Source organism: Phaeodactylum tricornutum, chromosome 20 (assembly GCF_000150955.2).
Source record: "Phaeodactylum tricornutum CCAP 1055/1 chromosome 20, whole genome shotgun sequence".
In the NCBI taxonomy this organism is placed as follows: domain Eukaryota; phylum Bacillariophyta; class Bacillariophyceae; order Surirellales; family Neidiaceae; genus Phaeodactylum; species Phaeodactylum tricornutum.
The window spans coordinates 135,306-154,262 of record NC_011688.1 but is presented as its reverse complement, the minus strand read 5'-3'; the positions used below and the strand labels follow the sequence as shown (position 1 = coordinate 154,262).

General features: G+C 52.5%; 5 protein-coding genes across 5 annotated transcripts; 2 read left to right on the top strand and 3 right to left on the bottom strand.

Annotated features, from left to right (window-relative positions):
• Positions 1 to 67: 67 nt before the first annotated feature.
• PHATRDRAFT_48959 (predicted protein) lies at positions 68 to 5,348 on the bottom strand (the record flags this gene model as incomplete). Its single annotated transcript, XM_002183523.1, has 4 exons — positions 68 to 823; positions 910 to 1,153; positions 1,185 to 1,659; positions 1,868 to 5,348. 4 exons carry the CDS (start codon positions 5,346 to 5,348, stop codon positions 401 to 403), a joined length of 4,623 nt encoding a protein of 1,540 aa, XP_002183559.1. The 3' UTR covers positions 68 to 400.
• An 863-nt stretch (positions 5,349 to 6,211) lies between these two features.
• PHATRDRAFT_48958 (predicted protein) lies at positions 6,212 to 7,775 on the top strand (the record flags this gene model as incomplete). Its single annotated transcript, XM_002183649.1, has 1 exon — positions 6,212 to 7,775. The coding sequence occupies exon 1, from the start codon at positions 6,306 to 6,308 to the stop codon at positions 7,773 to 7,775; it is 1,470 nt and encodes a 489-aa protein (XP_002183685.1). The 5' UTR covers positions 6,212 to 6,305.
• A 55-nt stretch (positions 7,776 to 7,830) lies between these two features.
• PHATRDRAFT_48957 (predicted protein) lies at positions 7,831 to 8,997 on the bottom strand. The gene has a single exon (XM_002183522.1). The coding sequence runs from the start codon at positions 8,787 to 8,789 to the stop codon at positions 7,983 to 7,985; it is 807 nt and encodes a 268-aa protein (XP_002183558.1). The 5' UTR covers positions 8,790 to 8,997; the 3' UTR covers positions 7,831 to 7,982.
• Positions 8,998 to 9,828: 831 nt separating this feature from the next.
• PHATRDRAFT_48956 (predicted protein) lies at positions 9,829 to 12,122 on the top strand. Its single transcript, XM_002183648.1, has one exon. The coding sequence runs from the start codon at positions 9,848 to 9,850 to the stop codon at positions 12,059 to 12,061; it is 2,214 nt and encodes a 737-aa protein (XP_002183684.1). The 5' UTR covers positions 9,829 to 9,847; the 3' UTR covers positions 12,062 to 12,122.
• Positions 12,123 to 12,201: 79 nt separating this feature from the next.
• On the bottom strand, positions 12,202 to 18,689 carry PHATRDRAFT_48955 (predicted protein; the record flags this gene model as incomplete). The annotated part of the gene is made up of 10 exons (XM_002183521.1): positions 17,170 to 18,689; positions 17,095 to 17,146; positions 16,852 to 17,074; positions 16,589 to 16,705; positions 16,198 to 16,358; positions 15,771 to 16,075; positions 15,388 to 15,705; positions 13,089 to 15,342; positions 12,730 to 13,007; positions 12,202 to 12,688 (listed from the first exon to the last, which is right to left on the bottom strand). Exons 1-10 carry the CDS (start codon positions 18,531 to 18,533, stop codon positions 12,202 to 12,204), a joined length of 5,559 nt encoding a protein of 1,852 aa, XP_002183557.1. The 5' UTR covers positions 18,534 to 18,689.
• Between the last annotated feature and the right edge of the window lie 268 nt (positions 18,690 to 18,957).

Here is an 18,957-nt window from a genome sequence, read left to right as displayed (position 1 = left end):
GGGAATCGAACTGTAAGCTTCCTACGTTTCTAACATTAGTCGACGTTAGTCTAGGGTGACCATTCTTCTGCTCTACTCTCCTACTACTAGAAGTATAGGTTATACGCTAATGACACCTCTAGTAGGGATGGATCGGTACTCCTTGCCTGTCTGCTTGGAAATGCGGTCAAACACCAACGCGGGAGATGCTTTCTCGCGGCGTCAGCGTTGTCATTCTTCCCAAATCAGTCCACGTCACGCGACATTTACGGTCAGCCAAATCGCTCTCTAAAGAGAGAGAGAGAAAAAATTACGCAAGCTGTGTGATACTTCCGTTGCTCGGTACGACCTCACGTTCTCACTCTCGCCTGCGGTTTTCGAAATGGTCGACTCAACGACCTTTTTTAGTCCTGATCCGTGCCTACGCTTCCTTCCGGATGGCTTGCAGTGCCGAAACAATGTCGACTGCGGGCACGTCGGATCCCGTTTGCTCTTGATACATGGCGCGCGGTTCCGTTCCACGAAACACGAGTATGCCACCCTGCACGAGTCCTTCCCCTTTGGTAGTGCCTCCGATTTCTTTCGCGCGTAGGCGCTGGTAAGCATCGCACATCAGAGACACCAACGACAAGGGATTCCAGAGAATGGCCAAGCCGACTTTGCGATCCCCCAGCGCACGGTAAAAGGCGTACGACCGATCGCGGTACAGAGGAAAGCGAAAGTACTCGTGCTGAAACTCGACGAGTCCCGCATCATCGACGCCAACTTCTTTGATCACGCCCACAATTTCGTAACCAATAAAGTAGTCCGGATACAAGGCCACGAGCACGGAGAGCGTCAACGCCTGCTCGCGGCAAAAGTATCATCCTACGTCACCAGACATAAAAATACACACAATGTGAGATTGAGAAAGATGACAACCGAACGCACGACCAGGAATGGAGTTTGCGTACCAGGGCGTCGTACGACAAAGATAATGGTCCCTACGGCACCGGTATGCCGTCGAATCATTTCTTCTCCTCGAAGGACGTCACCTTCTTGCACTGTCACCTCCTTCCAGGATGTGTCACTGGATATTGCTATTGGGGCTTCCTCGATCTTGGGCCGGAACGAAACTTCGATCATCTGTAACAAAAACGCACATTGTGAGAGAAAAAGCCATCCAAACTTTTTCCTGAAGCGATTTGTACGTTAGAGGATATCACTGCAACGCGTGATCGGCAGAAAAGCTACTTGCCAACGAATCCAGCAAGTCTGCGCGTCTGACCGACGGCTGCAGTTGCATGGTGGATGGAATTTCGTCCTTCAATGTCGTCAATGCCGCATTCATTTGTTTTGTAACCGATGCAATCACAGCCACGGGATAGATCGTTTGCGCGCAAGTGGGAGGCATGCTGTAGAATGTCAGCTCAAAAGGTATCGGTATGCTGTCACTATGGAATGATGTGGACGACCTTTTTCTTCGTCTCCCAGTGCATCCCGTTAATCGAACGGACGATGCTGGCACTGACTGCAGATCTTCAGACAGCCTTGTGACGACGAAAGAGTTGACACTCTTTCCAGCCAAAGGAAACCACGATGCAGATGGAAGATATTCTATGCCATGGGTTGCGAGAGGACAAGGTGTCGAGGTTTTGGTTTTGGTTTTCCGAAGCCAGCGAAGTCCAGAGGGTTCGCGGTCTGTCGAGGTGCGTGCGAATATTGGTGGATATTTTGTGGACTTATAGACACAGAAAAAAAGTGGGTTTTGTCTTTTGCCCTCTCAGTCAACAATGATTCTGTCGAAAGTGAGTGCCTGCGTTGTAATCTCGATCAACTTCACTGTCAAAAACTGTTCCGTTATATAAAGACTCGAGCAAACAACAATGTGAAGATTTCTACTTCTTACGCTCCGCAGCAAACGATCCAATATTTATCACGCCATCGGATGGATCCGTCACGTTCAATTCTGTGAGCAAGTCGGTGACCCAGCTGCTCTTTTTCGGGCCTGCTGCCGTCTTGAAGCGGTAGTCGTTTCGGCGACTCAAGAAAACGAGACACCGGTCGCGTCCAGCTTTTGCAAAAAGTCCTTTCGCAGCATCACCATCAGCTCCGGCCAGCATCGTCTTGATGGCGTCTGGGGGAGTCATGTATAAGGTCAATAATTCGCGTAACGTATCCCAGTGGGAGTGATCCGTCCCGGCCAGCATGGCCACCGATCGGAGAGCTTCAACATCACGAGACAAAATAACGGCACCAACAGTCGAAACTTGATAATGCTGAAGCAACCGGGCAACCAGGATATCGTATACACGCATCGAAAGAGCCGTCCAGAAATTGGCTAAGGAGGACGCTGACAAAGCCGCTTGAACGTGTACAAACTGCACCCGCAAGCAATACGTCAAGGATTTGACTGCAGGACTATTGGGTGTGTCGAGCGAAGATCCGGACGGGATTGCGTATGGCCCTCCCGACTGTCCGGTAAGCTGGTTAAATATTCGTGTTCCGCCCGTTGCCATCATGGACTCGCCGCCCGACACTAGCAACCACTGCACGTGTGTGCTCAACGTATCCAAAGCGCGTACAATTGCCATTTCACCTCGACGTTCCAGTTCCGCGTACAGGTGCATTCGCATATTTTTCGCAATTGCCAACGCACCTTCGTCCCCGCACATGGTCAGAATGTCCCATACGCGTTGACTGTCCGGACGGTTCTCAGCCCACAGCTCGCGATCGAATGATTTCGCGGCCGAATGCACTCGCTCCAAAGCGACCCAAAAGGCTCGCGAAACTCCTAAATCAGGCGCATCGGCTTCTTCGTCAAAAGGGAGTTGCGGAGCTTGTGCCGGAGGATTCGATGGTAGCATTTCACGTAACGATTCCATAATAGGATAGAGAAAGCAATCGCCATAGAATGAACACATTTGTGTATAGATCCCGAGAATGACGCGAGCAGTTGTCTCGCCTCCACGTTTCGTGGTCCCGAACATGAGACGAGCTCGGGCTAAGGAGTCTGCCGCATGTATCAGGGGCTGTCGTAGAATCGATTGTTTCAAGGGACCGGAAAGAATACCAGTGTACCCACTTTGACGAAGGGAATCCTTGTGCAAGGGCAGCACAGGCGCACGATATTCTTCCAAAATGCCCTTTTCCGCCAAGGTAGTGTTCGGCTCCGTAACGGGTGCCTTGACCAAAGTGCATCCTGCTTGATCAAGACTACTACAGCAGTCGTGATGTAAAAGGCGAAGCTCCAAATTGATGTAGCCTTGACGATGGGTATTGGTTAAAGCGAGTTCCTGAGACGTCAAAAAACCCTTCAGAGAATCAACAGCGGTCTCGGTACTAGCGTCTCCAACGGCGACGGCAATCCTATTCTTGATATTATTCTTGTTCTTCGGCACCATGTGATCTGCAGCATCGCGCAGCAACGAAAAGAGATTCGCCGCTTTTTCGTGCACCACCACAAAAGTATCCAATTTCTTGGCACCAACGTCAAAGTCTCCCACACGATCAATATTTGCTAGCAATTCGTTTATGCGCGCTTGCAAACCGTTCTTGGGATCACTCACTACCCGTTGTAAAAGGGCCCTCGCCACAACGAGCGGCATTTCTTCGCTTCCCTCAAGCAAATCTGTTCGTGCGTTTTCCGACCCAAACACGTGCGCAATCAATTCAAATTCGGCCGTACAGACGTCCCTTACTTGGTGGAACAAATTGGACAATTCTGTCCGCGTTGAATCGACATCGAAGGCATCACTACGACTATCCGAATTTCTCTTTGGAAAGCCTCTGGATTGCACAATGAATAGCTCTGGAAATCGGTACGTGACCACCATGTCCACGTAGCGCTTATGAAGGGACCGTCCGGAGTCGAACAGCAGCAAAGCTTGCGCGAGACCTCTTAATTCTCGCCAGTCAATAGCCCCGGGTCGTGGTTTCGACGAAAAATCGTACGTTCCGCCCGCTGTGTAGACTTTAGAAAAGCCATTCAGCAGCCTTTGTTCCAAGGCCTCACTGGTACGGGAGATCAAGCTAGACGTCAAATCGAAGCGTCGGGTGCGTATGGGGTTGTCTCCTGAACGAGTCGTAGCTGTATCGATCGCGCTTCCCGTGGCGGTGCCACTGCCGCGGGTGCGTAATACCGCCCGCAGAGCCTTCAAGGCCTTGGAGGCTTCGAGAGAATTTTCAGGTTCGGTGAAGAGTGGATCCATTTTACAGGTGGCGCTACGGACCTGACCTCCAACTTCTTCTTCTACGGCAATTGGGATTCCGGTGGATGCTTCTTGCTCGGCGAGATTCTCCAAAATCCACCAGCGTCGAATGAGAATCGATGCAGCTTCACATTGTGACCTTTTCCATTCAGCGTGTTCGAGCTGGTGACCAATTTGCAAAGCCGCCTTACCGGACGTTTGAAAGCTTTCTTGGATCTGTTGAACTTGTTCCAGACAGGTCCGGGCGAAGAGCTGGTGCGCTTCGAGTTTGACTACATAGGAGGCTTCCAACTCTCCCGTCTGTTCTTTGGCGTCCAGGACAGCCTGATGTGACTCCTGAACAAGATCTCGACACATGTCAGCGGCTTGTCCCAGAATAACCGAGACATCCTGATCTTCCGAGACACCGGCGAGTAGCTTTTCTAGCAAATCTTGCCAAGATACGTTCTCGGGTTGGCAGGCAACGAACCATTCCAGCGCTCGCTGCCAGCGTTGGAGTTGGAGATCCGTACGTTCGGCCTGTGTGAGCCCCTGTGTCTGAGCCGTTTCGTCGAGGGCTTGCCAAATCGCGTCCGCATTGGTGCGCAAGTCGCGTAATCCCTTCTCTCGCTGTTTCAAGCGCGCTTGTCGCGCTTGGTAGGAGGGATCCGTAGCGAGCTGGTAGGTCCGCACGAGACGCGTATCTTTTTCCAAACTCGCCTTGACGCGCGCCCGGTGCAGACGCACGTCTTGTTCGGCGGCTTGCAGTAGGTCCCGCAAGGAGAGGAGTTCCGCCGTCTCGACCAACTTGGGCAAATAGTGGAGGATGGGCTCGGTCGCCTGCGGATTGTGACGGTATTCTGGAGGTAAGGCGTCGTAAATGCTGCCATCCTTGTCATACAACTGTTGCTGCGTCGATGAAAGGGTACTCGATGTTGTGTGATTGCTGCCGGACGGTAAGTGGCTGGAATCCTTCGGTTTGTTGCGGTGCGATCTCCGGGCAGATTTACGAAGGCTGCCGAGTTTATCGCTTTCCGAATCAAGATGAAGGACTTCTATGTTGTCGTCTTCCATTGAATTACTCGGAACGACTTGCACGGATTCTGCGTATCTTGTCGTACTTTGACGATCCCGCGCACGATCCAAGGCCTCCGTCGTCGACGCAAACGGATCGCTGCCAGGTTCTGGGTTGCCGGACATGTTGCCAATGGGATACAGCACGGAAAGGTTGTTGCGTTAGGAGCGAGACGAAGGGTAATCAACGTGCAAAGCAAAAATTTCGTTCGACGTGAACGCGATTGCCTGTCACTCCAGTCGGTATAGACCTTCACGGCTATGCCAGATTCGGCCCGATCTTTGGCTGCTCATGGTCGACTCGCGGGGGAGCAACGAGCCAAACGGCCTGCGGGATGGAGACCGCTCCCTGTAGAGTACAAGTTTACAGGGCTAGGGTTCATCGTCCTTGAACGTTACTTTGATTGCGAACACAGCAACTTCATTGTGCAGCAAAGTCCTTTCTCTATGTGGTTTTTGTCGCAAGACTGGCTGATGGCAGAAATCCAATCCAAAACCTTTGACTGTGAATACACATGATAAAATATATGAGGATAGGAGGGACGGCTTTGCTTATATAAATGATTCTGAAGTTCTGCAAGGAAAACAAAACAGATCTATTGGCAAGTCCTGCATAGGTGGCAAAAATGAGACCAACAAGGAAAACCTATCAAGCAGCCTGCAACAAGCAACCGCTGCAATTTCTCACTAGATTTTGATTACGTTGGCTTTCCTTCCTATATTGTGACCATTTTTCACAGTTATTCTATTCCAAGACAGAGTCATGTTGCGGACGGGCCTGCCTGCAAGCTATTCTGTCCATTTTTTGGAAACAATCACTCACTGTCAAAGTTATTTGTCATGTATATTTTACAGTTAGTGTGACTTTGAATTCAAACAACGTCCGTAAGTCACCCAGCGCGACTCTGAGGGATCGTGGATATCGGCACCACCCAACGAAACGAACCGGCTGTATCGTCTAGTAGGTGCCTGCAATTTTCGCTGCAGAGGCTACTTGATCATAAGTTGACCCTAGTATGCAACGAGACTGATTCCTTGTCAATCTATTGGAGTGTCCCCGACTTTGTCAGCAAATTTTAGCAGATGGTGTTGCGCTCCTCGTCCGGCAGCGTTACCGTACAGGTAAGTAGCTTTCTGTTGGGAGCGGCTTCGGCTTGGGCGCTGTCATGGTTGGTACAGCAAACGCGGAAACGACCAATTACGGATACTCGTCCTGAAGGATCCAACCGATCGGTCCCCTGTACCCAGACATTAACCACTATTAAAGACGATAGCAACAACAGCTATGGTGACAAAGACAGTGATGCTCTCAGAGAACCACTGTCCACATCACCAGCAGAACCTTTGATGGATTCCCCAGAGCTTGATTTGCGCCTGATACGCAAAGCCGAAGCGGTGATCCAATGGAGGACCTCCAGTATCACCATTGTTGTGGAAAGATGCACAAACGATCACAACTATTCCGCCATCTTGCGAACTGCCGAAGCCTTGGGGATTCAAAATGTCTGGATCATTGATCCGCCTCAATTGATGGACGGTACCGGAGTCGGTTCAGTCGACGACAACAACCGAGAGGAAGGATCGAACGATGGTAACAGCGAAAGCAGAAAATTGCCGACATCCGCCCACCCTGGTCGTCCGTTGCTTAAGGTCTTATCGGAACAGGAAATGGAACAGCGCGCGCAACACCGCTTGTTTGCTCAAAACGCTACAGAATGGATTACCTTGCGTGAATTCACCGACACAGCATCGTGTCTACACGAACTGCGCGCCACGGGTCACCAGATATGGGCCACGGACTTGTCGCAGCAGGCTGTCCCGCTGGAAAAGGACGACTTACAAGAAGCGGGGCATTGGCCGTTGCCGAACCAACTGGCGATTGTGTTTGGGACGGAAGCCGTCGGCTGCTCGCAAGAAATGTTGCGTCATGCCGACTTGCGCGTCTATTTACCTCTACGGGGCTTTGCCGACTCCCTGAATTTGTCTGTTGCCACTGCTTTGGTTATTCAGGCGTTATTCGTGTTGGACCCAGACCTGGTAGGGCGTATGCATCCTGAGGACCGTACCGTCTTGCGACAGGCATGGTTTTCGAAGCTAGCTCGGCAGCGGCTGCTGAGCAGTGCGGAAAAGAAAAAGCGCAAAAAGCTCGTGGGCAACATTGCGTACGGGGAACGCTTACAGCTCAAAGTCGACGCTGGGGATTGCTTGGAACGCAAGCAGATCGAAAAGCTGGCCAAGCTCGAAGCCATGAGGGCAGAATTGATCGCATTGGACGAGGCGTCGCTGTTTTCGGAGAACGCAGCCGTCGATGCTGCCGTGGCGGAATGGGTCCGCAATCCACCTGCACCTCTAACGGATGTCCGACGGGCCGACACTCACCGTGTCACATTTGTTGGCAAGGGTACAAAAAAGCTACACGCCGCACATTGGAAGGACATGGTGGCCACGAACAATACACACTCCGTCTATGATTCCAGTTCGAGCTTCTTTCGGGCCCGAATACAGCAAGCGGCGGGCAAAACAAAAACATCGATAGCGGGGACGGAGCAATAATCATCGAGTCTAATAGACTATAAAAGCTTCCGAGCTTAAGCGACAAAAGAAACGTCACAATATAATACGGACTGTAGTTATGCAGTGTTACAGTGAGGCGGTATCTTTTGGTCCGTCAGGATTAGCCAAGCAAAGCTTGGGTTTGTCTAAGGTAAGGGTTGAAGTCGGCACAAAGGAAAACTGGTTTGCAGCGGTGCTGGATTGTCACTACATTTGCAGCCCTTGTAACGCATCTTGTATCCGTTGTGTGCTGCTGCTGTGCTTGAGATTGCGGCTTTGGAAAGACGTGGGTCCACCGAGCATGAACTCGTCCATCAAACTGGATCCGGCATTGCCACTCATCTTTCTCCGCCGCTTGAGAGGATACGGACCTTGTGATGCCGAACCCAACATGAATCGGGAATGTTTCGTAGAGTTGCTACTGTTGTAGTGCGAATTAGAGTGCACTAACTGTAACTTGCCTTGGGGATGGCAGAACCTTGGTGTATGGATCCCAAATTCGCCACTTTCGTCCGCATTGTCTCTGGTAGGGGCGTTGAACAATTCCACAAAGTGTCCCCACAAGGGCGAGACGGGTTCTTCCGGTGCTGCGACAGGTTTAGCTCCCAATGAAGGCGAGACCGGAATTGCGGTGGGTGTATGATTCCACGCATCATTGTCGTGCGTGTCCATCATGTCCACCAAGCAAACAGAATGAATGGGTCGTTTCAAACTTTGGCGAGAAAGATTCGACTCGGTCTCAAGCACAGGTGGACTATTGCTCGCGGAATCCGAGCAATAATCCGAAGCATCTCCAGGAGCTTGCTGGAACTCCACGCTACTAGTGCAGCTACTATTGCTACAATCGTCCGCGATACTAGCTACTGGGCTTGTCGAAGCAACAGAGATCGTGTGATGGATGGATTCTTCGGAGATTTTCCGAGGTGTGTTAGGAAAGGTACTTTCGGAAGTATCGGGAACTTCCAATAAGTTGCGTTGGCGCTGGTGTCGGCGCGAGAGGGCAAGCTTCGGCATCGTTTGGGATCAAGTTGGTACTTTTTATGAGAGTCAGGAACTGTGCGCACTATATAATTCTACGAAATCGGTGCCAACAAGAATGTCAGTTCCTGTCGATTGATTGATTGATTGATTGCAAGTATGCACGCGAGAGCTTGCAAGAAAAGGTGGTGTAGATTGTTATGCGATGTCAACCGAATGAACCCGTCTATTACAGTGGGCCTCCCACAATACGGTGTGAGAGCACGAACGCGAGTACGAGTGCGAGTTTGTTTCCGGTTTTGCTTGACAGCGTTGCTGTCAAGGCAAATTTGGCCGCGATTCCTTGAAGCAGTTGTGTCGGGGACTCGATTCGTACGTTCGGTTCCTTCGTAAAGTTGGGCCAATCAGCGCCGAGACACGCAGAAGTGCGTGATGGATTCGATCGGAATATCCCAACTCCGTTCTGGATCGGGGAGGAAACGACGCGGTCACGATATGATGCCCCCTATTGGTGTCAAGTGACGCTCTTATTGCTTCTCATGTGGTCTGACACGACTTGGCGTGCGATTCTGATTGTGCGCCTTCCATCTTCATAAGTAAATGATAAAGAATCGTGATTGATAACGAGGACAGTGAGAAATTACATTAAGTAACTCGAAGTCGAACATGCCGAGCAACACAAAACGAATGAGGTCATCTTCCGATCGAAAATAGATTTATTTGAAAACCAGACGCGTCCCATTCAAACAGAATTTTATTTATCAATTCTTAGCTGGCGACGGAACATCGCTGTCACGTATATCCCAAAGCCGACTATCACTCGGTGCCAGTCAGGTCTCCAACCGAATCAAGCACCACAACAAAACCCCTTAAATATGCTCATTACGTAGGGTTAAATTGAGGATCGCCAATCCGTCATGATCGAGAAGCAGTGAGTGCTACGCATATATCCCTCTCTAACACAGTAACTGCAAACTACGGAATAGGTAGCCAAAGCAAATTTGGAAAAATCCAACGGTCGCGCTGTCTTCTCGATAGGAACGAGATGCTTGACAAAGTCTTCCTTCGTTCCTAGCTACCGGTTGGTTGGTAGTATGGATCAAGCTAGTAGCAATAGTCGCACTACCGACAAAGTCGGACTTTGTTCGTTGTTGCCGACGCTGCTGCACGTATCGGCCAACCCATCGGCGTTTCATGATTTACCGAGTGCCGCGGGCTGCGTTCTTTTTCTCCCCGCACCTTCCACCAACATCAGTGACGCCAATGGCAGCGACGCTCTTTGGAATTCTTCGGATAAAGTTACCGAATCGCTGGTCCGTCTCTTCCTAGACCAACAAAACGCAGCGGAATGGGAACACTTGGTGGATTCTTGGCAGGCCCATCCGGCGGATTCAACATCCGACGTCGATGACGCGCTCCGCTGCTATATACAATTGCGTCAGAAGGATCCTTCACGACATTCCGTCGGTGGAGACGAAGACCTGCTGTGGTGGCAAGCGGCAAACACATCGGGATCAAAGCTTCCGCCGGTAGGCAATTGGACCAAACTGAAACGAGTGCTATGGCCTCTGTCGGTGGTCGTACCAGCTTTGTCCTCCGCCGACAGCGCAAACGGTGGGAGTGCTTCTCCACTGAAATCGACTGTCACATCGTCACGATGTGTCGTCGCGAAGGAATCCCTCGCCGATATGCTCGTACAATACACACCTTTGCGAGACACGGTCTTGGAGTTCTTGCTGCGTCAGGTACTACTGTTGGAAAGGCGCACCCACTTGGAAAAGACAGCCAGACGTAACTCCCTACAGTCCCCGGAAACAACGATTGACGTGAGTGACCCGAGTTCCAGTCACAATGTTTTGAAGACCCTCTTGCTTCGGACCTTCCATCGCGCGGGGGGAAAGTTCGTATTCCGAGGAAAACAAGTGGATCTACAACGGCTGCGACTTCAGAATTTGTTGGCGTTGGAATCACCCGCACTGAAAAAGAAGCGTGGCCATCCCGGGAGCCCTCCGTCGACCAATTCGGTGCCGAAATTGTCTGTTGCAGCAGTCGCCGTGGTACCGGAAAAGCTAAAATCGGGCAACGAACATCAATCTCATAACACCACGTCGAGTGTGGATCAATCGACGAGAAACTCGCAGCTGGAGCAACTCGACATCGAGAACAAGCGCAACGAGCTCATCAAGATCTTTCAAAGTAAAGAGACACCCGCGAAGGTTCGGCGCCTCAATGGTACCGTTTTGGTAACTCAAGATTGCGATGGCATGACCGAAAAACAGTTTCTGGAAGAGACCCACTTCATGGGACGCGTCAACGCCACATTTTGCAGGCAATTTTTTCCCGGGACGTCGCGGCCACGATTGGCGACCGTGTCCCTTGTACCGGATCAGCTGCAACGACTACGCAACATTTTCTTTAGCAGCACAGATGGCCGTCTTCATCGTCATATTATCCCAGACGTTTCCAATTCGCCAAAACACAACTACATTTGCTTCGTCAACAAGTCCAACGCCGGTAGTAACGATTCTCGCTGGCAAATTCCCATCAAAATGCATGTTCGCATGCCTGTACCCACCCGCCAAGCCGTCGAAACGCTATGCACCGAAACTGGATTGGTGCACCCGATTCACGAAAACCTTCGCGACATTCATATACTGGTTGGGGGAACGGAAGATCAATCCTTGCATCACGACATGGCGCGGGAGTTTACGAGCTGGCTACCTACCGAAGATTACGAAAGCGAGCAAGACGCGACATTGGGCTGGGAGTACAACCGTCTGGCATACAACGATGCCATGGCTAGCCGATACTCTCCGAGTGGTCAGATTATTTCGCTTGGCGACCGAGCCACTGTTCACATAGGCGTTCAAAAGGATCAAGTGGAACTAGAAGGAACAAGTCGGTGTCGGGTGGTGAATGGACGAGAAGGGGAAACTTTCAGGATAGTGCGCGAAAGCCAGGATGTGGTTGTGCTGGAAGCGGACGTTGGCTGTGCCTTTACCGGAGACTTTCCGCACGCTGGTGTACGCAACTTTGAGAGCAAAACCCCCGAGGGCAAATTGATGGAATCCCTATACGAAAAGATCGATTACATTTTGGAGTTGGATTTGGATCAAGAGGATACGACCCGCATGGTCTTGGACGTCATGTGCGCATTTCCAGGGCTGCATAAGATATGCAGGCTCTATATTTCGACGCATCTATCCGAAACTCGAATGAAAATTCCACAAAACACAATCGGCTGGACCGACTGCGTTGCGAACGATCCGAGCGTCAGTGACGTTACAACCAAAATACCGTTAGACTAGCGAGAGTGATTAAACCTCATACACCCATAGTGTAACAAGCCCAAGCATGAAAAAAGCAAACAACATTTTAGGAACCCCTTTGTAGTCCTAGTTATGTCTAGGAAAGTAGGTGAGCAGGCGGGTGATGGACTCATAGGGCTCTACACTGCCGTCAGGGCGTTGTCCCTGGTCGGCTCCGCTTTTTCACTCGATTTGGGAAACTGCCAAAGGTCTTCGTCGAATGCCAAATTTTTCCAGAGTTTAGAAACAAGTGCACATTGGTAAACATCAGTGTTTGACAGGTAACTGAAGATAGCCAAGGCCGTCGTTTTTGGCTGTCGCGGAAGGGATCCGAAATATGCAACGGTCTCTTCGTCAGCAGCATTCATGACCCGTTTCTTGCGAGAGTGCTCGATATCAAAAGTAATTCGAAGCGCTGCGATACGCGGTGTGTCGCCAGGCGTTATCATGGAAGCTTCGGGTTTGGTTGCCTCCCTGATCACAGTCTCGGGGGCACTTGGCGCAACAGCGACTGTTGGAGGTGATGGTAATCGTTGATGCATTGGCGGAGGAACGTGGTATGCACCAGGGTACATGGCGGCGAAAGGTGGCATGTGCATTCCCATTGAGTAGCCCATTGGCATTTGGCTGCCGACCTGTGGAGTGATTGGTGGTAAGACCGCATATACGGATGGGGTGCCAGCGTACCACCAGAATGGTGCGAGGCCGCCGCAGGTCGGATATTTCTATTCATGGCAGGGGGTGGCGCGGGTACGTGTTGACCCGGCAGACCTCCTTTCGTATGCGATCCCGTCTTCCAAGCCTCTTGTGAAACACGCATGGCGAATTCAGCTCCACTGGTGTCTTTCATTTGACGCCGCTTGTCAATTAGCTTTTGGGAACCAGCAATATTCTTACAGCTTTCGCACTTGCACTTTAGGCCACACAGAACTCCCGCTTGGAAACACTGCGTCCACGATTACACAAAGCATGGGTTAGTGCCTCCTGCAAAATGCGACGTATGCGAAAAAAATCTCGGGCGACGTACCTCGCAATACTTTTTCAGACATTCCGATTTCTTGCACTTGCAGCCCATGCTGTGCCCCTGTAGATCGGCTGCACCCGGAGCGGCGGCGATGCGCGGCTTGAACGCATGCGCATTCTTGTTCAGGCAATCCGTCATGGCTTTCGCACGCACGGCGGCAAACGCCGGTAAATTGCGACAGTCAGTACAATTACACCCTTCGCACATGACTTCAGCCGAGAAACATTCGCAGTACAGCTTGAGGCACTGCGACTTTTTACAGTTACAGCGGTTGCGAGGAGTACTCATGGGAGTTATGCCGTTCGGGTTTTCCTTGCCAGGTACAGCCAATGGCGTCTTTACGATCGAAGATGGAAAGCGAGATGGCCGTGACGTGCTACTGGACGGGGGCGGCGGTCCGTAATGGGATCCCATCGGCGACGGTCGGATTGAATGTGCCGTTCGCGGCGCTTTGACGGCGCTGGTTTCCGGAACCATGTTGGCATACGATGGGTGATACGGCATTCCGGCATGCGCATACGGGGACCGCGCACTCTGGCCGTACGGGGTCACTCCGGCACGGTCCATCGAGCCGGAACGCATCATGGAATTAATGTCGTTTAAAGTGCGTTGCGTGGAGTGCAAGCCGCGACCGTCCAGCTTCATCCGAACCGTGGACGGCTGTTGTTCGGCGGGGCTCCCTTGGTAAAGCTTCAGGGGTTTTGCTCCGCTCTGGGGAGCCATTGGCGACGCTTGAATAGACGATCGCGGCACGGCTTTGGGCATGGAAGCGGCCATGCTCGGTGCGAGAGGCCGCGACGAGTGGGAAGGAGCGTAGCGGTCGCTGACGGCAGAGCGTACCGGCGTTCGCGAGACCCCCTGTAACCCACGTCGACCGCGAGACGGGGAAAACTCGTTGACGAGCCTGGAAAAGGGCGATGGCTCGGGAGGACGATAAGCGGTGGACTGGGGTGTCGGGTGCGTTTCGAACTCCCCCGACGAACCGGAACGACTCAACTCGAGGCAACCCCTGAACCGCTCAGCTCTGCTTAGTCCCAAATCGTTTTCAAAGGACGGCCCCAAAGGCGAAAAGGCGTCTTCCAGAGTCGCCCGTGGTGTATCCACCATACCGAAACTACCGTACTGATCCAGCGGAGACCCGAGAGGGGATCGTTTGTATTTGGAATCCCGAAGCATTGGTGAGCGAAAGACAGGCCGTGTTTGTTGGTCTTTTTCCGGAGTCAGTTCGTGATCAGCAGCGTGCAAGGTATCGTCGAGGGCCGTCGGGCGATGTGGAGAGTATTCCTTGGGTACGGGCGAATTCCAGGCCGTGTGGCCCGGCGGTCCCAGGTAGCCGGGGTTGGACGGCAAGGGTGGATAGTAATCGGTAGTATTGCCGTAGTAAGTGTTGCCCGCGGCCGAGGCGACGTTCCCGGGGAAGTATCCCGGAGGTTGCGGCGGTCCCAAAGTGGAATTGTACGGGGGGTAAAAGGGTTGGAGCGGCATTGATGCGTAGGGGACGTAGGGTGGCGACGACATCGGGGAGCGGCGTTTGCGCTTCTTCATATCGCTCCGGGGCGGAAACTCGTCGTCCGTAAAGGATCCCACGTGGTGTGGAAAGCCGTAGTCTGTTTCTTCGTCTACTTCAAAGGTGGCTTCGAGATTGGCTCCGGCGAACGGGTCTTTTCCGGATTGCCGGGATGCTTCCATGGTGCTCGATGCGGGTCGGGGCCGCTGTCGAAACAATGAGGTCGTTGATGGTAAAGGTGGGGTGGGCGAGTCGTGATTGCACACGGATACATAGCGATAGCCGTTGCCCGTTGAATCACGGTCCGAGCCGTTGATAGGAAAAAGGTCCCGGATCCGTACGGAAACATAAGTGTTGGAGGGAGGTGTGTGTGTGTATGTGGGAACAATCGTACAAAAAAGGAGAATGTGGTTGGTTGCGAGAGACGGAGCGAGCGGTGGAAGGAATGGGAATTTCGAGTGGTGTGCGACAGACAAGGAAAAAAAGGTTCCCAAGGAATGGAAAAAAGCAAAAGTGTTTGGTGAGTCCAGCGTAGAGAGTATTTTGGCAAGCCCAGGCCAGGCCGAGATGCGGTCGAGACGACAAGACACGGTGCAGTACTGGAACGAACCAACGGCAGGCTCTAAGGAAGAACAATGGTTGGTAGGGTACCAAACAAATGGAACATTGGACGATAGGACACGCATCGTTCCTGGCAATCGATTTCCTGGGCCGTACCGTGCACCATCTCTCGACACACGGAACCAAATACTATCAAAACACACGCGCATCTTCTTTCGACTCCAACCCACGTACCTCTGAATGGGGAGGTGTTGTGCGGGGCGGCGCAAAGAGGTCCTGTACGGACCGCGAGGTGTGTCCGTGCCAGGACTGCGGACGTTCGGCCGGACGCTTCGAGGCAGACCGGGGGACGTCCGAATCGTGTGTGTCTTTCGACTCGAGGTTCCCGGACGGCAGTGACGAACGTGGCATCGGTACTGCGGTGCTTGGAAAGGATGGCTCGCAATGGGCACACAATCACCGCGCTGGAACCCGACACCGAGATTTCTCCCAAAGGTAACCGAGGCAACCGTCGCAGCGAATACCAGCAGCGCAATCAAAACCCCCCGTGCGCTAATCAACAAATCTACAAAAGGGACAACAGCCAACGACAGCAGGTCTACCAAAGTGACACTCACGTAGCTGGCAACGGCAACAAAACCGCACCCGCGATTCCAATGACGACAGTCGCAATCCAAACAACAACACCAACCACACTACGAGCGATACCAATGGTAACAACAGGAGGTGTAACAGGTACAGGAACCACAACAGCAACGGCAATCACCAAGGCCAACACTGTGGTACCCAGTCTCTGGAATGTGTCGGGGTCCCCGCAATCCGTTCCCCCGATGCCACGATGCCGGAGCGAACGCGCGGTACTTCTCCAGCCGTCCCGATTGGCGCCCTTTTTGTGAGCGCTCCCAGCGAGGTTGGCGCGGACCTACCGCGGCCCAGACCCGGTACGCGGTCCGTTTCATTCCCACCCTGTCTAGTCAATCTCGATTCGAAAACGGAGGCCCTTAAGTAGTCTGAGGCTATTCCGCGCTAGGCGAACTCGGTGACCGGCTTGGGGACATTCCTGCGCGGGAAGAGAGGCGCGCCAATTAAAGAGTAGGTTCGAATTTTGCAAAGAAGCGTTAAGTTTCGATAGAAGTCCGTCTCGGTAGCCCGCGTGCCGGATTTGCGAACGGAATGAAAGGGTCGACGTGTGCAGGAGCACCTAACTACCTTTTTATTTAGTCTAGCTAGAGTACCCCTAATAGACGCGATCAACGGCTACGATCTCAGCCGGCCTGGCCTGACTACGTGTCCTGGAGGCAATCCACCTCGTTGTAGCAAAAATTGGGAGAACGGTCCGGAACGGATTGTGATTGGTTGAAAGCTGGTCCCGCGAACTCCGGATTGTTCGTTCAGTCCCCGCAAGGCGCTCGGCGGACGTTCGCAGTCGTTACACCCCTCTTAGAGCCCAGCCCCCGCCAGAGAGAGAGTCGCCGCGTATCCACACGACACGCGCCGGTCCCTCGTTCCCAATGGGTCGCAGCGAGCATGGTAGCGCGTTCCTCTCGACGTACTAGTACTAGTAGGTATGCCAACGAGTGAGTCGACCAACGCATCACACCGCCGCACAAACATACATACACAAACACGGAGACTGGCACGAATCCCCGAACATGCGGTACGATTGAAAAGAGAGAGAGAGAAACGGAACGAGCTAACGTCGAGCGCGGCACGCCAAACCGACGGTTGCGTCAATACCACTACGCACAATCAAGTCGGCGTTTCTAGCAGCAGTCCCAACGGAAAGAGTAGGTGACAATAGTAGTAGTGTAAATTGTAGGTGGTGGTAGTAGTAGTAGTAGTAGTAGTAGTAGTAGTAGTGGAATAGTACAAGCAATGGTAGAGATCGAGCTCCCATTCTACCGACACGGAATCGGGGTTTCTAACATGACTCGTACGCACAGTCGCACGGTAGTCAGCGGCTCCATTTTTCGTGACACCGTCCCGCGCCGGTCTGCGATGTACTGTTACACGGACTGGGTGGATCGTAGGCGCACGTTGGAGCCGGGTCGGTACTTTTCCCGGAGTTCCGGGACTTTGCTGACGACGTGTTCGTCGTACGGTCGGGTTTCGTAGTCCACGTGTACGAAACAACGTTCCACTTCGGGCAGTCCTTCGATTTCGTACTGCAGTTCCATGCCCAAATCGTGCGACTCGAACAGCAGCGTGTTTTTGGGCATGACCATTTCCAGTTCCACCAGAAACTTGGGACCAAAGTGGTAGGCCTTGAGCGAATCGACTTCCATGCGCTCGTCAAAGGTCTTGGCAATTTCCATGATTTCGTCGATAAAGTCTTCCGGTGCGGCCTTGCCGGTCAAGTGCTGGATTTGCTCGAAACCGGTACTGTACCAGCTGTAGATGATGTAGATGGAAATGAGAATGGCACCGAGAGGATCGAGAAACCAGAATTTTGGGGACCGGAGAGTGAACAAGAGCGCGACGGCGGCCACCAAGTTGGACAAGGCGTCGTTCCAGTGATCCAAAGACAAGGCTTCGAGAGTGGGATCCGCCATTTGTACCACAGCTTTGCTAGCCATGGTAGTAGTGGTGATGACGGCCCCGTCCCCAATAGCAGCAGCAGCAGTACCAATAGCAGTGTTTCCGCCCTTGTAGGTGACGCGCTTGTTGGCGGCCCTGTGACAGAGTACCAACAGGAGAAGTTTGACCACTACAATAACGAGCATGGAGACAAAGGCCCCAACGGTAGGTGCCAGATCATTGTCGTGGGATCCGTGGTAGACGAGTGCGGTAAAGGATTGCTTGAGTACTTCGAAACTGGCCATGCCCATGAGTGCGGCACACGTGAGGACACCGATGGGTTCGAGTCTGGAAGCACCGGCGGGATAAAAAGCGGAGGAACGCTGCAAACTGGAGTGTTTCTCGGTGTAGTTGAGGATAATCTGTGAAACCACGTCGAGGATTGAATCCAAGAGGGCGGCGAGGACGGAAAGACTGAGGGTTTGTACGTAGGCAACGAGTTTGGCGAGCGTAATGATCAAGTTAACGTAGAGCGAGAGCTCCAGAGCCACACGGCGGAGTGAGGGACACGTGATGCCGAATAGAACGAACCCTTCGTCCAACGGCTCGTCCGAACTAGTCGTCGCACTTTCCGTTTCGCTGTGATGGTAGTGCGGATGTGGGTGTCCGTGTCGATATATTTCGGGTGCATCAAAAGACGACAGCGACGCATGGTGTGGATGGTGGTGTTTCTGGTGACGGTGTGGGGAACGTTCGTTGGTGTCGATGGCAACGTCAACGTTGGCGTTAGTGTCACTATCGACGCTGCCGTAATCACCCAAGAGTTTCGCGGCGTCCCGCGAATGGTCTCCGCTCGCAAACATGGAACGAGTAGATCGTCTGACTGTGAATTCGAAACAATGGGGTTACCGACGACGCTCTCACGTTTTCATCCAAGCTGAGCAGCGAGAGCCAAAAAAAGAACCGTTCCGATGAATTTACCAACGAAACCAAGTCCGAAAGGGAGGGAGACGAGAGAGAAAGTAATTCCTGTAGGGAATGTGGTTGACCGAGACGGGGGGAGATTCCCCACACGAATCTGCCGAATCGTCGCGGGAAGGACTGGCAGCCGCACCAAACGAATCGACTGGTTTTCGGCGGGGGCTAGGGTGGGTACGCTTTGTCGTCGTATCGTAGCCATCGAACATTGATTGTCCGTCCTTCTACTAGCTAGACAAATAGACATAGTCTTACGGTCTGGTCTGTCCGCTGGTGCTTTTGATGTCACCCGGATGCGAAACACGGGTT

What these genes read in the sequence shown, in the direction of transcription:
- PHATRDRAFT_48957 (XM_002183522.1), bottom strand. Translation starts at nt 8,789, where the DNA reads ATGCCGAAGCTTGCCCTCTCGCGCCGACACCAGCGCCAACGCAACTTA.
- PHATRDRAFT_48956 (XM_002183648.1), top strand. Translation starts at nt 9,848, where the DNA reads ATGGATCAAGCTAGTAGCAATAGTCGCACTACCGACAAAGTCGGACTT.